Genomic DNA, 16,044 nt, shown 5'->3' with positions numbered 1-16,044 from the left:
GCTTACAGCACAAATGTAAAAAAGTTAAAAAAAATAAAAAATAATAAAGTGTGTAAAACGAACAAACAAAACAAACATAGTTACATTTCTTGTAAATCTGGAAAATTGCTGTTACACTTGTAAGCCTTGTAACGTTCAAAATAAATTAAAATACAATCAAAAGATGATGCCGATATAAAGCAGAGATATGGGAGATAATATTTATTACTATATTTGGGTGGTATGACTATCTGCCTGAAAAGCAGAGAATTTCACATTTTGAAAATTGCAATTTTTTCCAAATTTCCATCAAATTTCCTATTTTTTTTAATAAGTAAATACAAAAATATTGATTAGTGTTTACCACTAACATGAAGTATAATGTGTTACGAGAAAACATTCTCAAAATCACTTGTGTAAGTTAAAGCGTCTCAAAGTTATTGCCATTTAAAGTGACACATGTCAATTTTGAAAAAACAGGCCTGGTCCTTAACATACTTTTGGGCTGTGTCCTTAAGGGGTTAATAAAATTATTACACAGTCACTATAAAGGAAAATATTTTATTAAAAATGATCAGTGCAAGGTAGAAACATAAAAATAAATTGGTATTACAAGAATAAAAAAAAAAGCTGTGAAAATATGTCTAACAGATTATAGAAATACATAACACATATCAGTAAAGGCAACATTATATGTAGGGTGGCCATAAATTCACCAGGAACCATGCTGTAGAATATGGTTGCAATTTTACAGTGAATTATTACAATTTTTCAATATGAATTTCAACAATACATTAATTACAGATGCAAATATAGAAAAATACAATACCTATATTTCTTACAAAGCCAAAAACTATACCATAGCATGATGATAAACCTATTGAAGTTTTCCTGTGTGGTTTCCAGGTGCATGGCACAAACTGTTAAATGTATGGGCACCCTAAATCTGATTATTTCCATTTTACATAATTATCAGGTTTCCCCTTCTAAAGGGGACCTGTCATCTCTCCTGACAGGTATATTTCAGAAAATATTTGTATTCTTTATAAAATTCTCCAACAACTTTTCTTACAACCCTGCATCGCTCCATTCATCTGTTATTTCCTTAGTAAAATTGACAACTGGACATTACAAGTTTGGGGTGTGTCCCTACAGGCTGTTTTCACTCTACTAAGGCTCTGTTCCCACGGAGTAACGCGCCGCTCATTCTGACACAAACACGTGTCAGAGCGAGGCCTTTCAAAACAAATCCCATTGACTTCAATGGGTGCCGGCTTATGCGAACTACACATAGAAATCAATGGGAGGCTTTGTAACCGTAGAGCATGTAAGCCGGCACCCATTGGAGTCAACAGGCTCTGTTTTGAAGCGCCTCACACTGACACGTGGTTACGTGTCAGAATGAGCGGTGAGTTACTCCGTGGGAACGGAGCCTAAGCCTTGCCTGTGAGAGTCAATCCATGTGAGTGCCGGATTTAGGGTATGTTCACACAGAGTTTTTTTGCAGGCGGATTTTGATGCAGAATCCGCCTCAAAATCCGCCTGCAAAAAAGTCTCCCATTCATTTCAATGGGAAGCACTCACTTTTTTTTCCTGCTAGCAATTTTTTTCAGCTAGCGGGAACAAGAAGCAGTATGCCCCATCTTCCCGCAGCTTAAGACTACCTCATGATTATGCTCATTCATTCGGACCTAATGAGGAGCGGGATGCCGCAACTGCATCGGTATCCCATTGTGGCTAGCCACGCGGAAAAGTCACACGGCGGAAACCTTTTCCGCCATGTGAACTTACCCTTACTGGTCTGTATACTATTCTGGGAGTACGACTCCTATCAATAGTTATCTATGACACTAGGAGTCCTTGACTGTCCACTACATACAATCCCATATTATTATCACTAAAGCCCTGCACTAGCCATAGAGTCTAGAGTACTCCTTTAGTCTGAGGCCCCACAAATGCAGTGGGAAAAAATGGTGCATTTTACAGTCCCAACAGAGTAATTGAGGGTTCATTTAATCTAACCCCCACATTGCAGGAAAAAAGGCTGTATAAAATGCAGCATGTTCATTTTAGCTGTGCAAAATCATAAGAAAAGCAGTGTGTAAAAAGCACAGAAGTACAGCAAAAACAAAGCGTGGTGGAAACACATCACGATTTTTCCTCTGCGTACTTCTGCCCCTATTATGCATATCCAGAAAACGTCAGCATTTCTGCAGGTATATATGACATGCTGCAATTTTCGAAAATGCAGCTTTTCCACTGTAGATTTTTTTCTGCAATGTGCGGATGGGATTAGCGTGCGATGCTAACAACAAGATGGAATTGCATTCGATTTTCAGATTTACAAACTGGTCAAGTAAGGACATTTGTTAATAAAGTACCGTATATACGCCGACCCGAATATAAGCCGAGGCTGTTCCGAACAGTGTTCGCTCATCTCTAATTAATAACACAAACACTAGGAGAAGTAGACAAACATGTGTCACATAGCTATTACACAGAAGAGGAGGGGTAACAAGCTGAACCATGTTCTCAAATTCGAATTTTTATCTGGGACGATGAAAAAAGGATTAAGATGTTTAATAGAACCTCACAGTATAATTCCAGGATTTCTTGAAGCAATGCTGCTTAAGACAATAGCATACAACCCAAAGAAAACATTTGACTAACACCGGAGAAGGTCAGCACAAATGTATTCGTCCATCAATGCCCTGACATTTGTTTGCTTTACATTATCTTACAAATAGACATAAGCCACGTAAAGTGCAGTCCGAGCAGGGTCAGAAGTTGGTTACATTATGAAAGGGACTCTATCATTTCATCTATCATTTTGAATAGACACTGGTGCATGTCCGACGGCCATTTTGGTGTAGTTCGCTGGAGAACTGAGCATACTGCTCAGTATGCCCGAGATGTGAACTGCCAGAGCAAGAAGGGAGGTCGGCACAGTATGCGGGGAGGAGGAGGGCAGACGGAGCACAAGCACTAGAGGGGGCAAAATGTATAGGTTAACGGTTCCCAAATTGTATATTTTAGGATGCAAACATGTACATGGTAAGATATTCACCAAGTAAATCCTTCCCCATTTTGTCCATATCTTATGACCTTCCACCACTGTCCATTATTAGTACATCCTTTCTATGAAAGGCCAGTAATAGTAATTATATTTTCTCTATGGCTTGGCTCCACAGAACAGGATGTGTTACGGCAGAGAGGTGCGAGACTGGTGGAGAAAGGCAAACTCGGGGTGTAATTTGTTTACTATAAAAATAGCATGCAGCCAACAGCTATATTTCTTGACTCCCCCATAGACATGCATGCTTGGTTTGACCGAGTATCCATGTGTTTTCACAGGACAAAGAGGACTAAGTCTCTGCCACTCACCCATGGTGGTACCATGACTCCGTTGAAATAATTGGACATGAAATGACTGTACCTTCTGTCCTCAGAAATCCCCTTTTAGGGGTAGTCATAAACATAAGATAGATGGGATGGCCAAGGCTGTAAAACTTTACACATGGAGGCTTTTAGTGTCTCAAGAGAAGAACATTATTTGCAGAGAAATTTTTATGTATCTGTTTGATAACATAAGGCTGTTTGCAAACATATCAGTATACATTAATCTATTATAAACATATCAAGTGTTTGCTTGCAGAATCCATTTATATTCTACCTCACCATCACCCACTAACTAAACAGTGCCCTCTTATTCCTGCACTAACCATCTCACGCCATACTATCATGTCCCCAATCTGATCCAAAAATGACTGATTCCTGTCCAGCAATCCTATGTATTGAACACATCCCACTGCCCAACTTGTGTGCAACATTTACCTTTTACCTTAGCATTAGTCTATTTTACCAGCAAGAGTATCAAACATGGGGTAGGATTTAGGAAGTTCTGCATGTGCATCTTTATTCAATATGTTTATTTTTAGTACCGTATATACTCGAGTATAAGCCGACCCGAATATAAGCCGAGACCCCTAATTTTACCACAAAAAACTGGGAAAACTTATTGACTCGAGTATAAGCCGAGGAGGGGAAATCCACCATTGCAGATAAAAAGTGCATTGCAGCTTAGTAACTCCATGTGCCTCATAGTAATAGCAGTTAACCCCATCACGTCCCTCACATTAACCCACTGTGTACCTCACATAAGAGTTGCTGATATGTGGGACATATGGAGGTAATAATTAGGTATCTTCATAATTAAGGTCCTTCATTAGTACCCCCATGTGTCTCACATATTAGTAACCCTTATATGGGGCACACAGGGGTTAATATGAGGGACATGATGGGTTAACTGTTATTAATGTGAGGCACATGGAGTTACAGAAACTAAATTAATAACCCCAAATGCCTGACATTAATAGGCAGAGTAACTAAAGGAAGGTCCCTGTGTGTCACATTACTGGAGCCTCCTCTCCTCCATACAACAGACATCTTCCATAAGACACAATGAATCCTGGCCACTCATCTGCAGGGTAGATGCTAAATCCTAGTGTGCTAAAGGACCTCTGATGACGTCATGACCATGTGATCGGACTCTGGTGTGGGCGGAGCTACTAGGATTTAGACTCAACCTTATCTGCAGATGTTACATACCAGTGGCTACAGGACCTTTGATGACATCACAGACACGTGACGTCATGACAAGCCAATCACAGAGCAGTAGCACTAAAGGACCTCCCCCTTCCAGTTTTCTGTGCTCCGTGGACCCTGACTCGTGTATAAGCCGAGGAGAGCTTTATCAGCATGAAAAATGTGTGGAAAAAGTCGGCTTATACTCGAGTATATACGGTATATTTTTAAACAATTTTATGCATCACTTTTTGTCATTTCTGTTGTTTTAGATGCAGTGGATTTTGCAGTTGTTATTGCCGATGTTATTTTTAAATATGATTTTTGTAATTTTTTTCCCCCCACTGGTGCTAGTGGTAAAATCCTGCTACCACGTGCAAAGGTTGTATCTGTGTACTTGAAGATCATGTGTCTTATAAAACAAATGGTCTTTTTTAACCACACAGATACAGGAATTAATTTCGTTGTCAAGTTTATGAAAAGTGAAATTCTGCCATGTCACTAATGACATAACTTTTGACATGTCATTTCAATCCCAGTAGTAGTGAATTACCGATAAAAAATGGAATTTATATATAAGCTGTGGCTGGCAAGTCATTTGCAAAAATATTCCCTGAATGAATGCATAGCAAAATATGAAAAGTTGTCTGGCCATCTGAGCATGTAGAGTAGCAAAATTTCCAGAGGTGAAAGGGTTAAAGCTGCCTATAACTCCGTTCCATATGTAATAACATCAATAGTGCATTTATTTGACAATGGTTACATATTACACCAGCATGAATGGTGTATATCCATCATACATATCTCGCTTATTTATAAGTGCATTGATATAGAGGCCTTACGGCAACCACAAGTATGGATTGGAAGTGGATTCTGCTCCACAAGTTGATTCCAAGTTTTCCATCGGGAACATTCAGAGGTTGTACCTAAAATAGAAAAAAAACAAAACACACATGTATTTGTAATGCAGTTTCTTATGATAAATACAACTTTTACATTTTGTATGCCGATGGCTGGTCAGGTAATGGAGGGGGTGTAAATCTCACCCAGACTACTAAGGTGGGTGAGATGAGAAAACTCCAGATAGAACACTTCTCAGCAGATAACTATTGTCTGCTGAGGGTTATTTCAGAGTTCCGGTTACTGGGCTGGATTTTTAGGAATGGCAGGTAGGTTGGTAGTGGGACCTGTCATTCCACCCCCCTCCAGTCCACACTTTAGAGATGTTCCGGCTACAACTCAGCTGCAGAGAGTCTGCCCATCAAGGGAGGCTTAAGAAGTCAGCTCCAACAGCAGACTGTGGGCAGAGCTTGGCTGGTGAGCTGACAGAGAGGTCATATTTTTGGAGCTGTGTCCTGAATGATTCTACTGGTTTTTGGATTTCTGTTATCCTAGGTGAGGTAACCTAGTCTATGTTTAGTTAGAGCCTAGCCGGGCAGGGATTTATTTTTGTATTGTTTCCTTTTGTTGCTTCACTACCTTTTTGAGTGAAAATAAACTCTACCTTTGTTTTGGACTAAAGAAACTGGACTTGTGTGTCTATGCCACCCCACCTAGCAACCCCAGACCCTGACAATTTTTAATTCTGGACTTACGCGATTATCAATAATATAATGGAAAATAGCTATTATTATATATCAGACAAAATACCTGTCAGTATAATGTTGCTATGTAATGATCTGAACATAGAAACAATAAGAACAAGCAGAAGGTGGCTACTTTATCAGATAATAACACACGTGACCGGTATAAAGTAATATAAAACATTCTTAGGAAGGTGCAACCAAACTACTTACATTACACAGTGGCTAAGGAGCGCTTTGGTACACAACCGGCTGGCTACTGATGCATATTTTTGGATGAGAGGGTGGACGAGAGATCTCTAGGCACAAAGTTAATCCCATCCCCAGGCAGTCTTGACTGAATCCATGGAGAAATCCATACAAGGTACCACCGTTCTCCAAGAAAGTTTCTAGCGTTTTCCTTCCATCCCTGGTCATAATCTCTTTTATGCCCACCAAACCACTCTTTGGTTGTCGATCCACGGTAAAGAATGAAACAGTGAAGAAGAAGAAAGGCGAAGCAAAATAGGAAGCCAACTACACACGTATCAGCGACGAAGGCAAACACGAAAGCCGAGGCCGAGACCTGACCTGGAGAAGAGAGTTAGGAAGACATTTGTCATATGCTGTATAATAAAATATATAGCCAATTCATTTTGGAAATTTGTCGGGCACAAGACTCAGAGACCCCCAACACGGGTCATGGCATAACCTTTTTCATACCCTATAATATAATATATTATATAAAAAAGCAGCTGTAATCAATAATTTGCTTTGCTATGTATGTGGACTATAAATCCCAGCATGAACTGAATGCAACCCAGGGAGGGTGGAAGTCCTCGCAACACATGAACATTGAATGTACCACTGACAAATCTGCACTGTATCAGTCCTGTTTGGGTAGAGACTAATATAGGTGGCCTAGGCCAATTCTTTTTTCCAACTCGTTTTTAGACTATCGACAGTTTTTACTACCAGGTATCAGAGCAATAAATGATTTTTAAGTACTTGCGTAAAATCTGCATTTAGTGTGAACTGCGCTGAACAAGCATATTTACCTGTAAGAAACATCATCCAAGGCATAATAAGCAAAAGGAAGCTGTGAATGCTGAAGCCCTGATGAAGCAAATCCATGAATATTTCAGCATTGAGAATGGTGGCTAGAAGTAGTGCCAGTAGCCCATGAAACAACGCACAAAAGAAGAAGCGATAACTTGAGAAGCCAACGCACTTTCCAAGTAGGGTGCAATGGTGGTCACGTCGAAGCACACACACGTTACAGTCATAGCAGTGCTGGCATCTCGGGGGAATGTGTGTTTGGCAGCTATAACAATATCTAAAATACAAAAACAGTTACAAGAGAATGGAAGACAGTAATATAAATGCATGATTTCTACAATTATATACCGAGACTATATATCAGTGTGACAGGACCCTCAATCTTGTTATGTATTGCTCCTTTATGGTTACTATTATTTCTCTAGCTCACTTCCTTCCATTAAAGGGGTATTCCCATGACGCTTGTTCAGTAACCTGCAGGCTGTTGTGCTCTCTTCACTTCCTGCTTTTCTCGGCACATAGGTGGGCGGGGTTTCACTTGCACGGAATTGGTTGTAAATGAACTAACACAGTGTGAAGCTGATGTAGCAGAGCTGGATTTGAGTCAGTTTGCATTACATACAGAGGTAACACACTCCCTATCTCAGCTCTTATCATCCAAATTCAATTAAACCGACTGATAAGAGCTCAGAAATCCTGGAGCTCTCACCTCCTCTATCTGTGTAATTTAAGTAACGGAGCTTCTCAAACAGCTCAGAACTGCTCCCAGCCCCTCCCCCCCTGAGAGCAGGCAGCTACATCACTTGACAAATGAGAAGATAATCCCAAGCGCCATAGAAACAGAGTGTAAACAATGAAGTGAATAAAGATTAAGATATTTAAGAATAAGATAGAGACCAAACAAAGCAGTTTTGATAAAGCAATGCATTTAGGAAAAGTCTTAAATCCACATAAACTAGCAGTATAGATAGGATCCTTGTGATGGGACAACCCCTTTAAGGCATTATCTTCACATCACATGTATGGTGGATAATGGTTCATACATAAAGATGGCACTATGACAGAATATAGCCAGCAGACAACTAACCTCAGCTATAATCTGATAGACTGCAGCAGAGATTCAGCAGAGATATCAGAGTGAAAGTCACTTTCGCAGGAAAATAGCCAGACAAGTGGAGAAACATTTTTCTCTGATAATCTACACTGAAAAGTTTCTTATATTCGCTTTCATTTACACAAAGTTTTTGAAGGGTTTGTTATTATTTCAGCCATACATGTCTCAATTTCACCCATAAAGGGGAATCTGACATGACTGTTCCAATAGCATTGTCAAGTATATAAGGTATATTTACTTGGAGTATAAAGGGAAAAATAAAGTGATAAAACATCGCCACATCCAGCATATACGCAGCAGGCAGATGAAGTAGAGACTAGTACACCTTATTTCACTATGCAAGCACTATATACCACTGTAGCTGACTTGGAGCTAGGACTCAATGACTACTACAGGACCATCCACATGACTATTCAATGGTAACGTGGGCTACTTTATTTTTTCCTGTGGGTTAAAAAAAACACGTGCTACAGAGTAACATCTATGCAAACTTCTTATTATTCTGTATAAAAGAAATGGTAGTGATTTAGAGGCTGGATATGGGATGACAGACTCCCTTTTAATCAAATCAATATGCTGATAATTTTCACGGTACTGGCCTTTGAAGAGACATGTTTTGCTATTTATCAAAAATGATCTGAAATGGGTTGTCCTGGCAAAAAATTTTTTATTTTAAATAGGCCGGGGAGGTGAGATAAAAAAAATAAAATAAATAAAATATTAATATTATATTATTTTTATTAATAATAATAATAATAATAATAATAATAATAATAATAATATTATTATTATCATCAATCATAGTCCTCTTTCCCTGGTGCCCCCCAGCGTGGTCCATTCCTGCCAATTCATTGTCTTGACCTGACCACGGAGACCAATCAGTGGCTTCAGCGGAAGGGATCCCACACCCGACAAGGAGTTTCACTTCTAGAAGACACTGGAGCTCTGGGGAACAGGCGAGTATGATTTTTTATTTTTTTTAACACACCTCCCCAACCTATGTTAAAAATAATGTTTTGTGCCAGATAACCTCTTTAAGGCTAAGGCCCCACGGGCCGTATCCACAGCACTAAAGTGCTGCAAGAAGAACCGCTGCGTGAACACATTGCGGTTCTTTCCGCAGCGCTTTTACGAGAAAGTTCACAGAGTTTTCCTCTTAACATTATATCTACGGGAAAGCCGCTGGCGTTTCCATAGATATAATTGACATGCTGCGATTTGCAAAGCCGCAACGGCTTTGCAAATCACAGCGTGTCCACACTGTGATCTTCTCCGCAAAGTGGGGATGGGATTCGCATGAATCCCATCCACTTTGCCTGCACTGTACAACGCCGCGATTTTTCCCGCAGCGTCTCCGCTGCGGGCAAATCGCTGCATTTTCGGTTCGTGGGGCCCCGGCCTAAGCTCTGTTTTCACCAAGAATAAGTATTGCTTTCTTACCACTTGGATGTAAACAGCTACTTAAAACCTGAGCATTTCTGTCTCAAACATGAAAAATCTGCACAACTGGGCCCAGCACAGATCCACAATAGGGGTCCATGCACGTAGTATATGCATTACAATATATTTTGTGCACAATGTATTTTATGCTTCCAAACCATTCATCCTTGTTAGCAGATTAAGCCTAGATTCAAAGAGCTTTTGCAGATAGATTTTTATGTTACCAGCCGCCTCAAAAAAGCCTCCAACCTGTCCCATTCTTTTCAATGGGATTTAAGCTGAGTTCACACAGAGTTTTTTGGACCGGATTTGACGCGAAGGTGGTCTCAGAATCCAGTCCAAAAAATGTCTCCCGCGGCTAGCCGGGACTGGATGCCGATGCAGTGCAGTCTTGCGGCACGGACACTGCGGCAAGACAGGGTAGCTCGCCTCTTTTTACCCAAGCAGGAAAAAAGAAGTGAACGGTTCCCATTGAAGATTTTGACGGATGCCGCATCAAAATCCGATCCAAAAACCTCCGTGTGAACTCAGCTGTAGTCAGATTTTCTGGCAAATAAAAAAAAAAAAAAAAAAAGTCATGACCTATCTAAAGGTGGATTCAGCCTTGCAAAGCCCATTGAAATGAATGAGAGGTGGAAGAAATTGCAATGCAAAAACCATGTCACATCAATACCAAATACCATGTCATATAAATACCAAATTTATAAGTTATTGTTCAAGTTTTAATCTTTTAAAAAATGTAAAACTTTGCAAAATACATATTAATAATATCTGTAACTTTTTTTTTTTTTTTTAGACCCTCCTAGGGAACCCTAGGGAGTATGATCGCCTACACAATACACTGCAATTCTGATATATTGCAGTACATTGTTGAAGACTCTATTGCACAGTCAGCCAACTATGCATCTGACATTTAATGTCTGTTGCTCTCATCCATCACAAGAGACACTGAATGACAGGACATAGAATAACTATAGTGTGGACATAGCCTAATTTACAAGTATACAATATAGCTCAGTCCACTGGAAATAACAATTCCATATGATCCAAAGAACTATGTGCTAGAATGTAATGCATTATATACTCACACCCAGCCTTGCCCCAGGCTCCCATGCTCCAGAAAGACCCCTTTGATAGTAGAATTACTCTGGACAAACCTCACCATATTCCCCACCACATTAAATAAGAGATACAAGGCAACCACCAGAAGTGGTAACTGTGCACCATCTGAAGTAGTGAGGATTAGATAAAATATCTCCAATGTCACGGCAGACACTAAAATGCACGTAATGAAGACGGGTAGAACCTGGGCGGGGTCCATGCGGCGGGTCTGCATGGTTAAATAACTGCAAAGAAAAAATAGAGAGTGAAAGAGATGTCATATATCACAATGCTATAGTCAGGGAATGCAATAAAGCATGGAAAGCCATATTCATATTACGGTATATACTCAAGTATAAGCCGACCCGAATATAAGCCGAGGCCCCTAATTTTACCACAAAAAAACTGGGAAAACTTATTGGCTCGAGTATAAGCCGAGGGGGGGGAATGCAACAGCTACTGGAAAATTTCAAAAATTTGTACTGAAAAATTCAGCTTATACTCGAGTATATACGTAATACGCCTGAAACCTTTAGTGGTGTCCAGCTCATTCATTGGGTCAAGGAGCTTTTTGCTAGGAAGTTCAGATGGCAAACATTTTATATATGATAATACACTAGGTTTTGTCAGGAGTTTGGAATTCCCCTTGAGATGCTTCCTGAAGTGAGGCCGATACATAGCCTGGACTATTACCCACATTGACCGATTAGGATCCTGGGTGACCCTATTATTGTACGCCGTGCAGTCAGATTGTGTGTACATATCCTCACCAGCTAATCCAATCTATATATATGTATACCATGATGAGTTCCCATGAGCTTGGGATGAAATATGCATATGAACACACTACAGGGAAAACTGATGTCATGGGTACTGCCATTGTAAAGACAGATCTAGACTACGGTGAGTTTATTTCCACCCATCTACCTTGGACTGACTCTTCTAGTAAACACCTTGTGAACCGCATTGGACTACCGTCTGAACCTCGCCAGGTCCACCATCCCTTCCTTCCCCCCCTCATCCGTCTCAATAAGATAACTGCAAATCTTTCAGGTTGCTGTTCACGTGTCCGGGTTTGATGCTGAAGGACGGTCCTTTCATACTGCTTAGATATCATATGTCTTATTTTTGGGGTTACTAGCAGTTTTATGGAATAATGTATTAAAAGTTATGTTTTAATTCTGTGCTATTTCTTGTGGGTTGCAATCACGGCACTGCTCTCAGGTCTAATTCTTTACTTAAAAAATGACTGGTCAGTAAAGGCACCTAAGTCTACGTCGCAGCGTCCGCTGAAAATCAGTGGAGGAAAAAGTCCTGCATGGAGGTCATATTCTTCCACCAGTTCCAGTTTAAAAATGAAGAAAATCTGACAAACCCCATTATAGCCAATGGCATCCGTCGTACTCTGCGTGTCATTGTGGTTTTAGTGGTCCGCCTCGCAGGTTGTCCCCTCACAGACGCAAACAATAGAAAGGTGACACTAGTGTGAACCTAGCCCAAGACTGTTTTATTTTAGTTTCATAAATCTGCCTCATTCATACCTCCCAACCGTCCCGATTTCTGTGGGACTCTCACGATTTCGGTGTCCTGTCCCGTGGTCCCGGTCGGCGGGAGGTATGTCCAGATTACAACTCATCGGCATCCTACGGACGCCAATGAGCTGAATACATAGGCCAGGGGTCCTCAAACTGCGGCCCGCCAAGCACTTCTGTCCGGCCCGCTGACAACGCCGGCAGGCGTGCATTTATAATGAAGCTCTTGGGGAAATCGGGCCAGGTCATGGAACACACTTCACTATACCTATTGGAGGGCACCGCTCCTGATGTCTGTGCAACCTGCGCTGCCTCCAGTGCCCGTCTGTGACCTCCTGCCACATCGCTTGTATGCAATGTAAGGAGGATACAGGAGGCACCGCTCCTTATGTCTGCGTGGCCTGATCTGCCTCCGGTATCCTCCTTACATCGCAAACATGTGATGTGACAGGCGGACATCGGAGGCAGAGCAGGTCGCACAGACATCAGGAGCGGTGCCCTCCAATAGGTAAAGTGAAGTGTGCTCCATGGCCTGGCCCAATATAGTCAACTGTGCCCCTCCGTCACTTCACCAGTCAGGTCACCCTAGCAACGTGACCCAGCCCAAATTACAGTAAGCAAAGCCACTACCGTACTACAGTTTGCTGTGCCGCTCAGCAGTGGTCTCACTGGTCAGGTTTAGTGCCTGCTGCCTTCCTGGACGGACCCTACTTGTGCCCCCTGAAGTAAGCAGTATAATATCTTACTTATAAATAACACCTCAGAGGGCATGACACTGGGGCAGATGAAGTGGAGGGGGGAGAATGGCATGACACTGGGGCTGATGAAGGGGAGGGAGAACGGCATAGCACTGGGGCAGATGAAGGGGGGAAGAACAGCATGACACTGGGGCAGATGAAGGGGAGGGAGAACGGCATGACACTGGGGCAGATGAAGGGGAGGGAGAACGGCATAGCACTGGGGCAGATGAAGGGGGGAAGAACAGCATGACACTGGGGCAGATGAAGGGGGAAAGAACAGCATGACACTGGGGCAGATGAAGTGGAGGGGGGAGAAAGGCATGACACTGGGGCTGATGAAGGTGAGGGAGAACGGCATGGCACTGGGGCAGATGAAGTGGAGGGGGAAGAAAAGCATGACACTGGGGCAGATGAAGGGGGAAAGAACAGCATGACACTGGGGCAGATAAAGGGGGAAAGAACAGCATGACACTGGGGCAGATGAAGGGGAGGGAGAACGGCATGACACTGGGGCAGATGAAGGGGAGGGAGAACGGCATAGCACTGGGGCAGATGAAGGGGGGAAGAACAGCATGACACTGGGGCAGATGAAGGGGAGGGAGAACGGCATAGCACTGGGGCAGATGAAGGGGGGAAGAACAGCATGACACTGGGGCAGATGAAGGGGAGGGAGAACGGCATGACACTGGGGCAGATGAAGGGGGGAAGAACAGCATGACACTGGGGCAGATGAAGGGGAAAAGAAAAGCATGACACTGGGGCAGATGAAGGGGGAAAGAACAGCATGACACTGGGGCAGATGAAGGGGGAAAGAACAGCATGACACTGGGGCAGATTAAGGGGAGGGAGAACGGCATGACACTGGGGCAGATGAAGGGGGAAAGAACAGCATGACACTGGGGCAGATGAAGGGGGAAAGAACAGCATGACACTGGGGCAGATGAAGGGGGAAAGAACAGCATGACACTGGGGCAGATGAAGGTGAGGGAGAACGGCATGACACTGGGGCAGATGAAGGGGGAAAAAAACAGCATGACACTGGGGCAGATGAAGGGGGAAAGAACAGCATGACACTGGGGCAGATGAAGGGGGGAAAGAACAGCATGACACTGGGGCAGATAAAGGGGGAAAGAACAGCATGACACTGGGGCAGATAAAGGGGGAAAGAACAGCATGACACTGGGGCAGATGAAGGGGAGGGAGAACGGCATGACACTGGGGCAGATGAAGGGGGGAAGAACAGCATGACACTGGGGCAGATGAAGGGGGGAAGAACAGCATGACACTGGGGCAGATGAAGGGGGAAAGAACAGCATGACACTGGGGCAGATGAAGGGGGAAAGAACAGCATGACACTGGGGCAGATGAAGGTGAGGGAGAACGGCATGACACTGGGGCAGATGAAGGGGGAAAGAACAGCATGACACTGGGGCAGATGAAGGGGAGGGAGAACAGCATGGTACTGGGGCAGATGAAGGGGAGGGAGAACAGCATGACACTGGGGCAGATGAAGGTGAGGGAGAACGGCATGACACTGGGGCAGATGAAGGGGGGGAGAACGGCATGACACTGGGGAAGATGGAGGGGGAAAGAACAGCATGACACTGGGGCAGATGAAGGGGGAAAGAACAGCATGACACTGGGGCAGATGAAGGGGGAATGAACAGCATGACACTGGGGCAGATGAAGGGGGAAAGAACAGCATGACACTGGGGCAGATGAAGGGGGAAAGAACAGCATGACACTGGGGCAGATAAAGGGGGAAAGAGCAGCATGACACTGGGGCAGATAAAGGGGGAAAGAACAGCATGACACTGGGGCAGATGAAGGGGGGAAGAACAGCATGACACTGGGGCAGATGAAGGGGGGAAGAACAGCATGACACTGGGGCAGATGAAGGGGGGAAGAACAGCATGACACTGGGGCAGATGAAGGGGGGGAGAACGGCATGACACTGGGGAAGATGGAGGGGGGAGAATGGCATGACACTGGGGAAGATGGAGGGGGGACATGAAACTGGGGGAGAGATGGAGGGGGGACATAATTTACGGGTGACTGTAGGAGGATTATACTGTGTGCGGGCACATGAAAAATGAAAGAGAATGGGCGGAGTCAACAGAAAAGTGGGTGGGGCCAAATTTGCCACAGTGCGCTGCTCGCGCCGCACATTTTGTCCTTCTTTCTACTTTTCAAAAGTTGCGAGGCATGCTCATTGGATGATATGTATCAAAAACATTGCAAAAGTGGAGCAGTTACCCATAGCAACCAGATTCCCAGCTGCACTTCAGAGGCCCCTTGATGGAATCTACACCAGATAAGCGATCATTATATTAGATACTTTCCAATAGACCACATGCAACAACAACACAACCATCTTAGACATTCCATACCATCCTATATATACCAGCAGCACAGTCATACAGAGTCCATCAGCAGCAGCAGCAGCACAGTACACAGCCCTTCCTACATCACTGCACGGTTACCTGTAGACACAACACACTGCAGCACACCTGCGGCTCCGCTCATGGATGACAGGTCTAAGAGCAAAGCAACTCCCTGAAGGCTGACGTCACGTGGTCATGTGAGCAAACGGCAGGTACTACAGGAGCAGATGTTATTTCCGAGTGGGATAAAGGACCCTTGATGATGTCATAACCATGTGATCAGATTCTGGTGTGGGCGGGGCTACAGAGCAACGTCAAGGGACAGGAAGCGGGAGGGAATGGAGGAGAGAAGAGACAGCAAGTGTGAGGGGAGAGTGCGGCCTGTGTAGGAGCAAGAGGGGGACATGGGGGTGCTGGCTGACGGGGACATGGGGGTGCAGGCTGTGGGTGAGCAAGGGGGGGGACATGGGGGTGCAGGCTGTGGCTGAGCAAGAGGGGGACATGGGGGTGCAGGCTGTGGCTGAGCAAGAGGGGGACATGGGGGTGCAG

General features: G+C 43.6%; 1 protein-coding gene across 1 annotated transcript; it reads right to left on the bottom strand.

Moving 5' to 3' along the window:
- Window positions 1-2,923: 2,923 nt before the first annotated feature.
- ZDHHC24 (zDHHC palmitoyltransferase 24) lies at window positions 2,924-15,729 on the bottom strand. Its single transcript, XM_075281574.1, has 5 exons — window positions 15,595-15,729; window positions 10,827-11,084; window positions 7,184-7,461; window positions 6,360-6,716; window positions 2,924-5,489 (listed from the first exon to the last, which is right to left on the bottom strand). Exons 2-4 carry the CDS (start codon window positions 11,072-11,074, stop codon window positions 6,403-6,405), a joined length of 840 nt encoding a protein of 279 aa, XP_075137675.1. The 5' UTR covers window positions 11,075-11,084; window positions 15,595-15,729; the 3' UTR covers window positions 2,924-5,489; window positions 6,360-6,402.
- Window positions 15,730-16,044: the final 315 nt, after the last annotated feature.

This window comes from Leptodactylus fuscus, chromosome 7 (genome assembly GCF_031893055.1).
Source record: "Leptodactylus fuscus isolate aLepFus1 chromosome 7, aLepFus1.hap2, whole genome shotgun sequence".
In the NCBI taxonomy this organism is placed as follows: domain Eukaryota; kingdom Metazoa; phylum Chordata; class Amphibia; order Anura; family Leptodactylidae; genus Leptodactylus; species Leptodactylus fuscus.
The sequence above is the reverse complement of the archived record's forward strand: the minus strand, read 5'-3'. Positions and strand labels throughout refer to the sequence as shown.

What these genes read in the sequence shown, in the direction of transcription:
- ZDHHC24 (XM_075281574.1), bottom strand. Translation starts at nt 11,074, where the DNA reads ATGCAGACCCGCCGCATGGACCCCGCCCAGGTTCTACCCGTCTTCATT. An exon ending in AGCCTGGGGCAAGGCTGGGT is followed by an intron (nt 7,462 to 10,826) that starts GTGAGTATATAA and finishes TTTGTATTTTAG; the next exon opens with ATATTGTTATAGCTGCCAAA. An exon ending in TTGGATGATGTTTCTTACAG is followed by an intron (nt 6,717 to 7,183) that starts GTAAATATGCTT and finishes TCTCTTCTCCAG; the next exon opens with GTCAGGTCTCGGCCTCGGCT.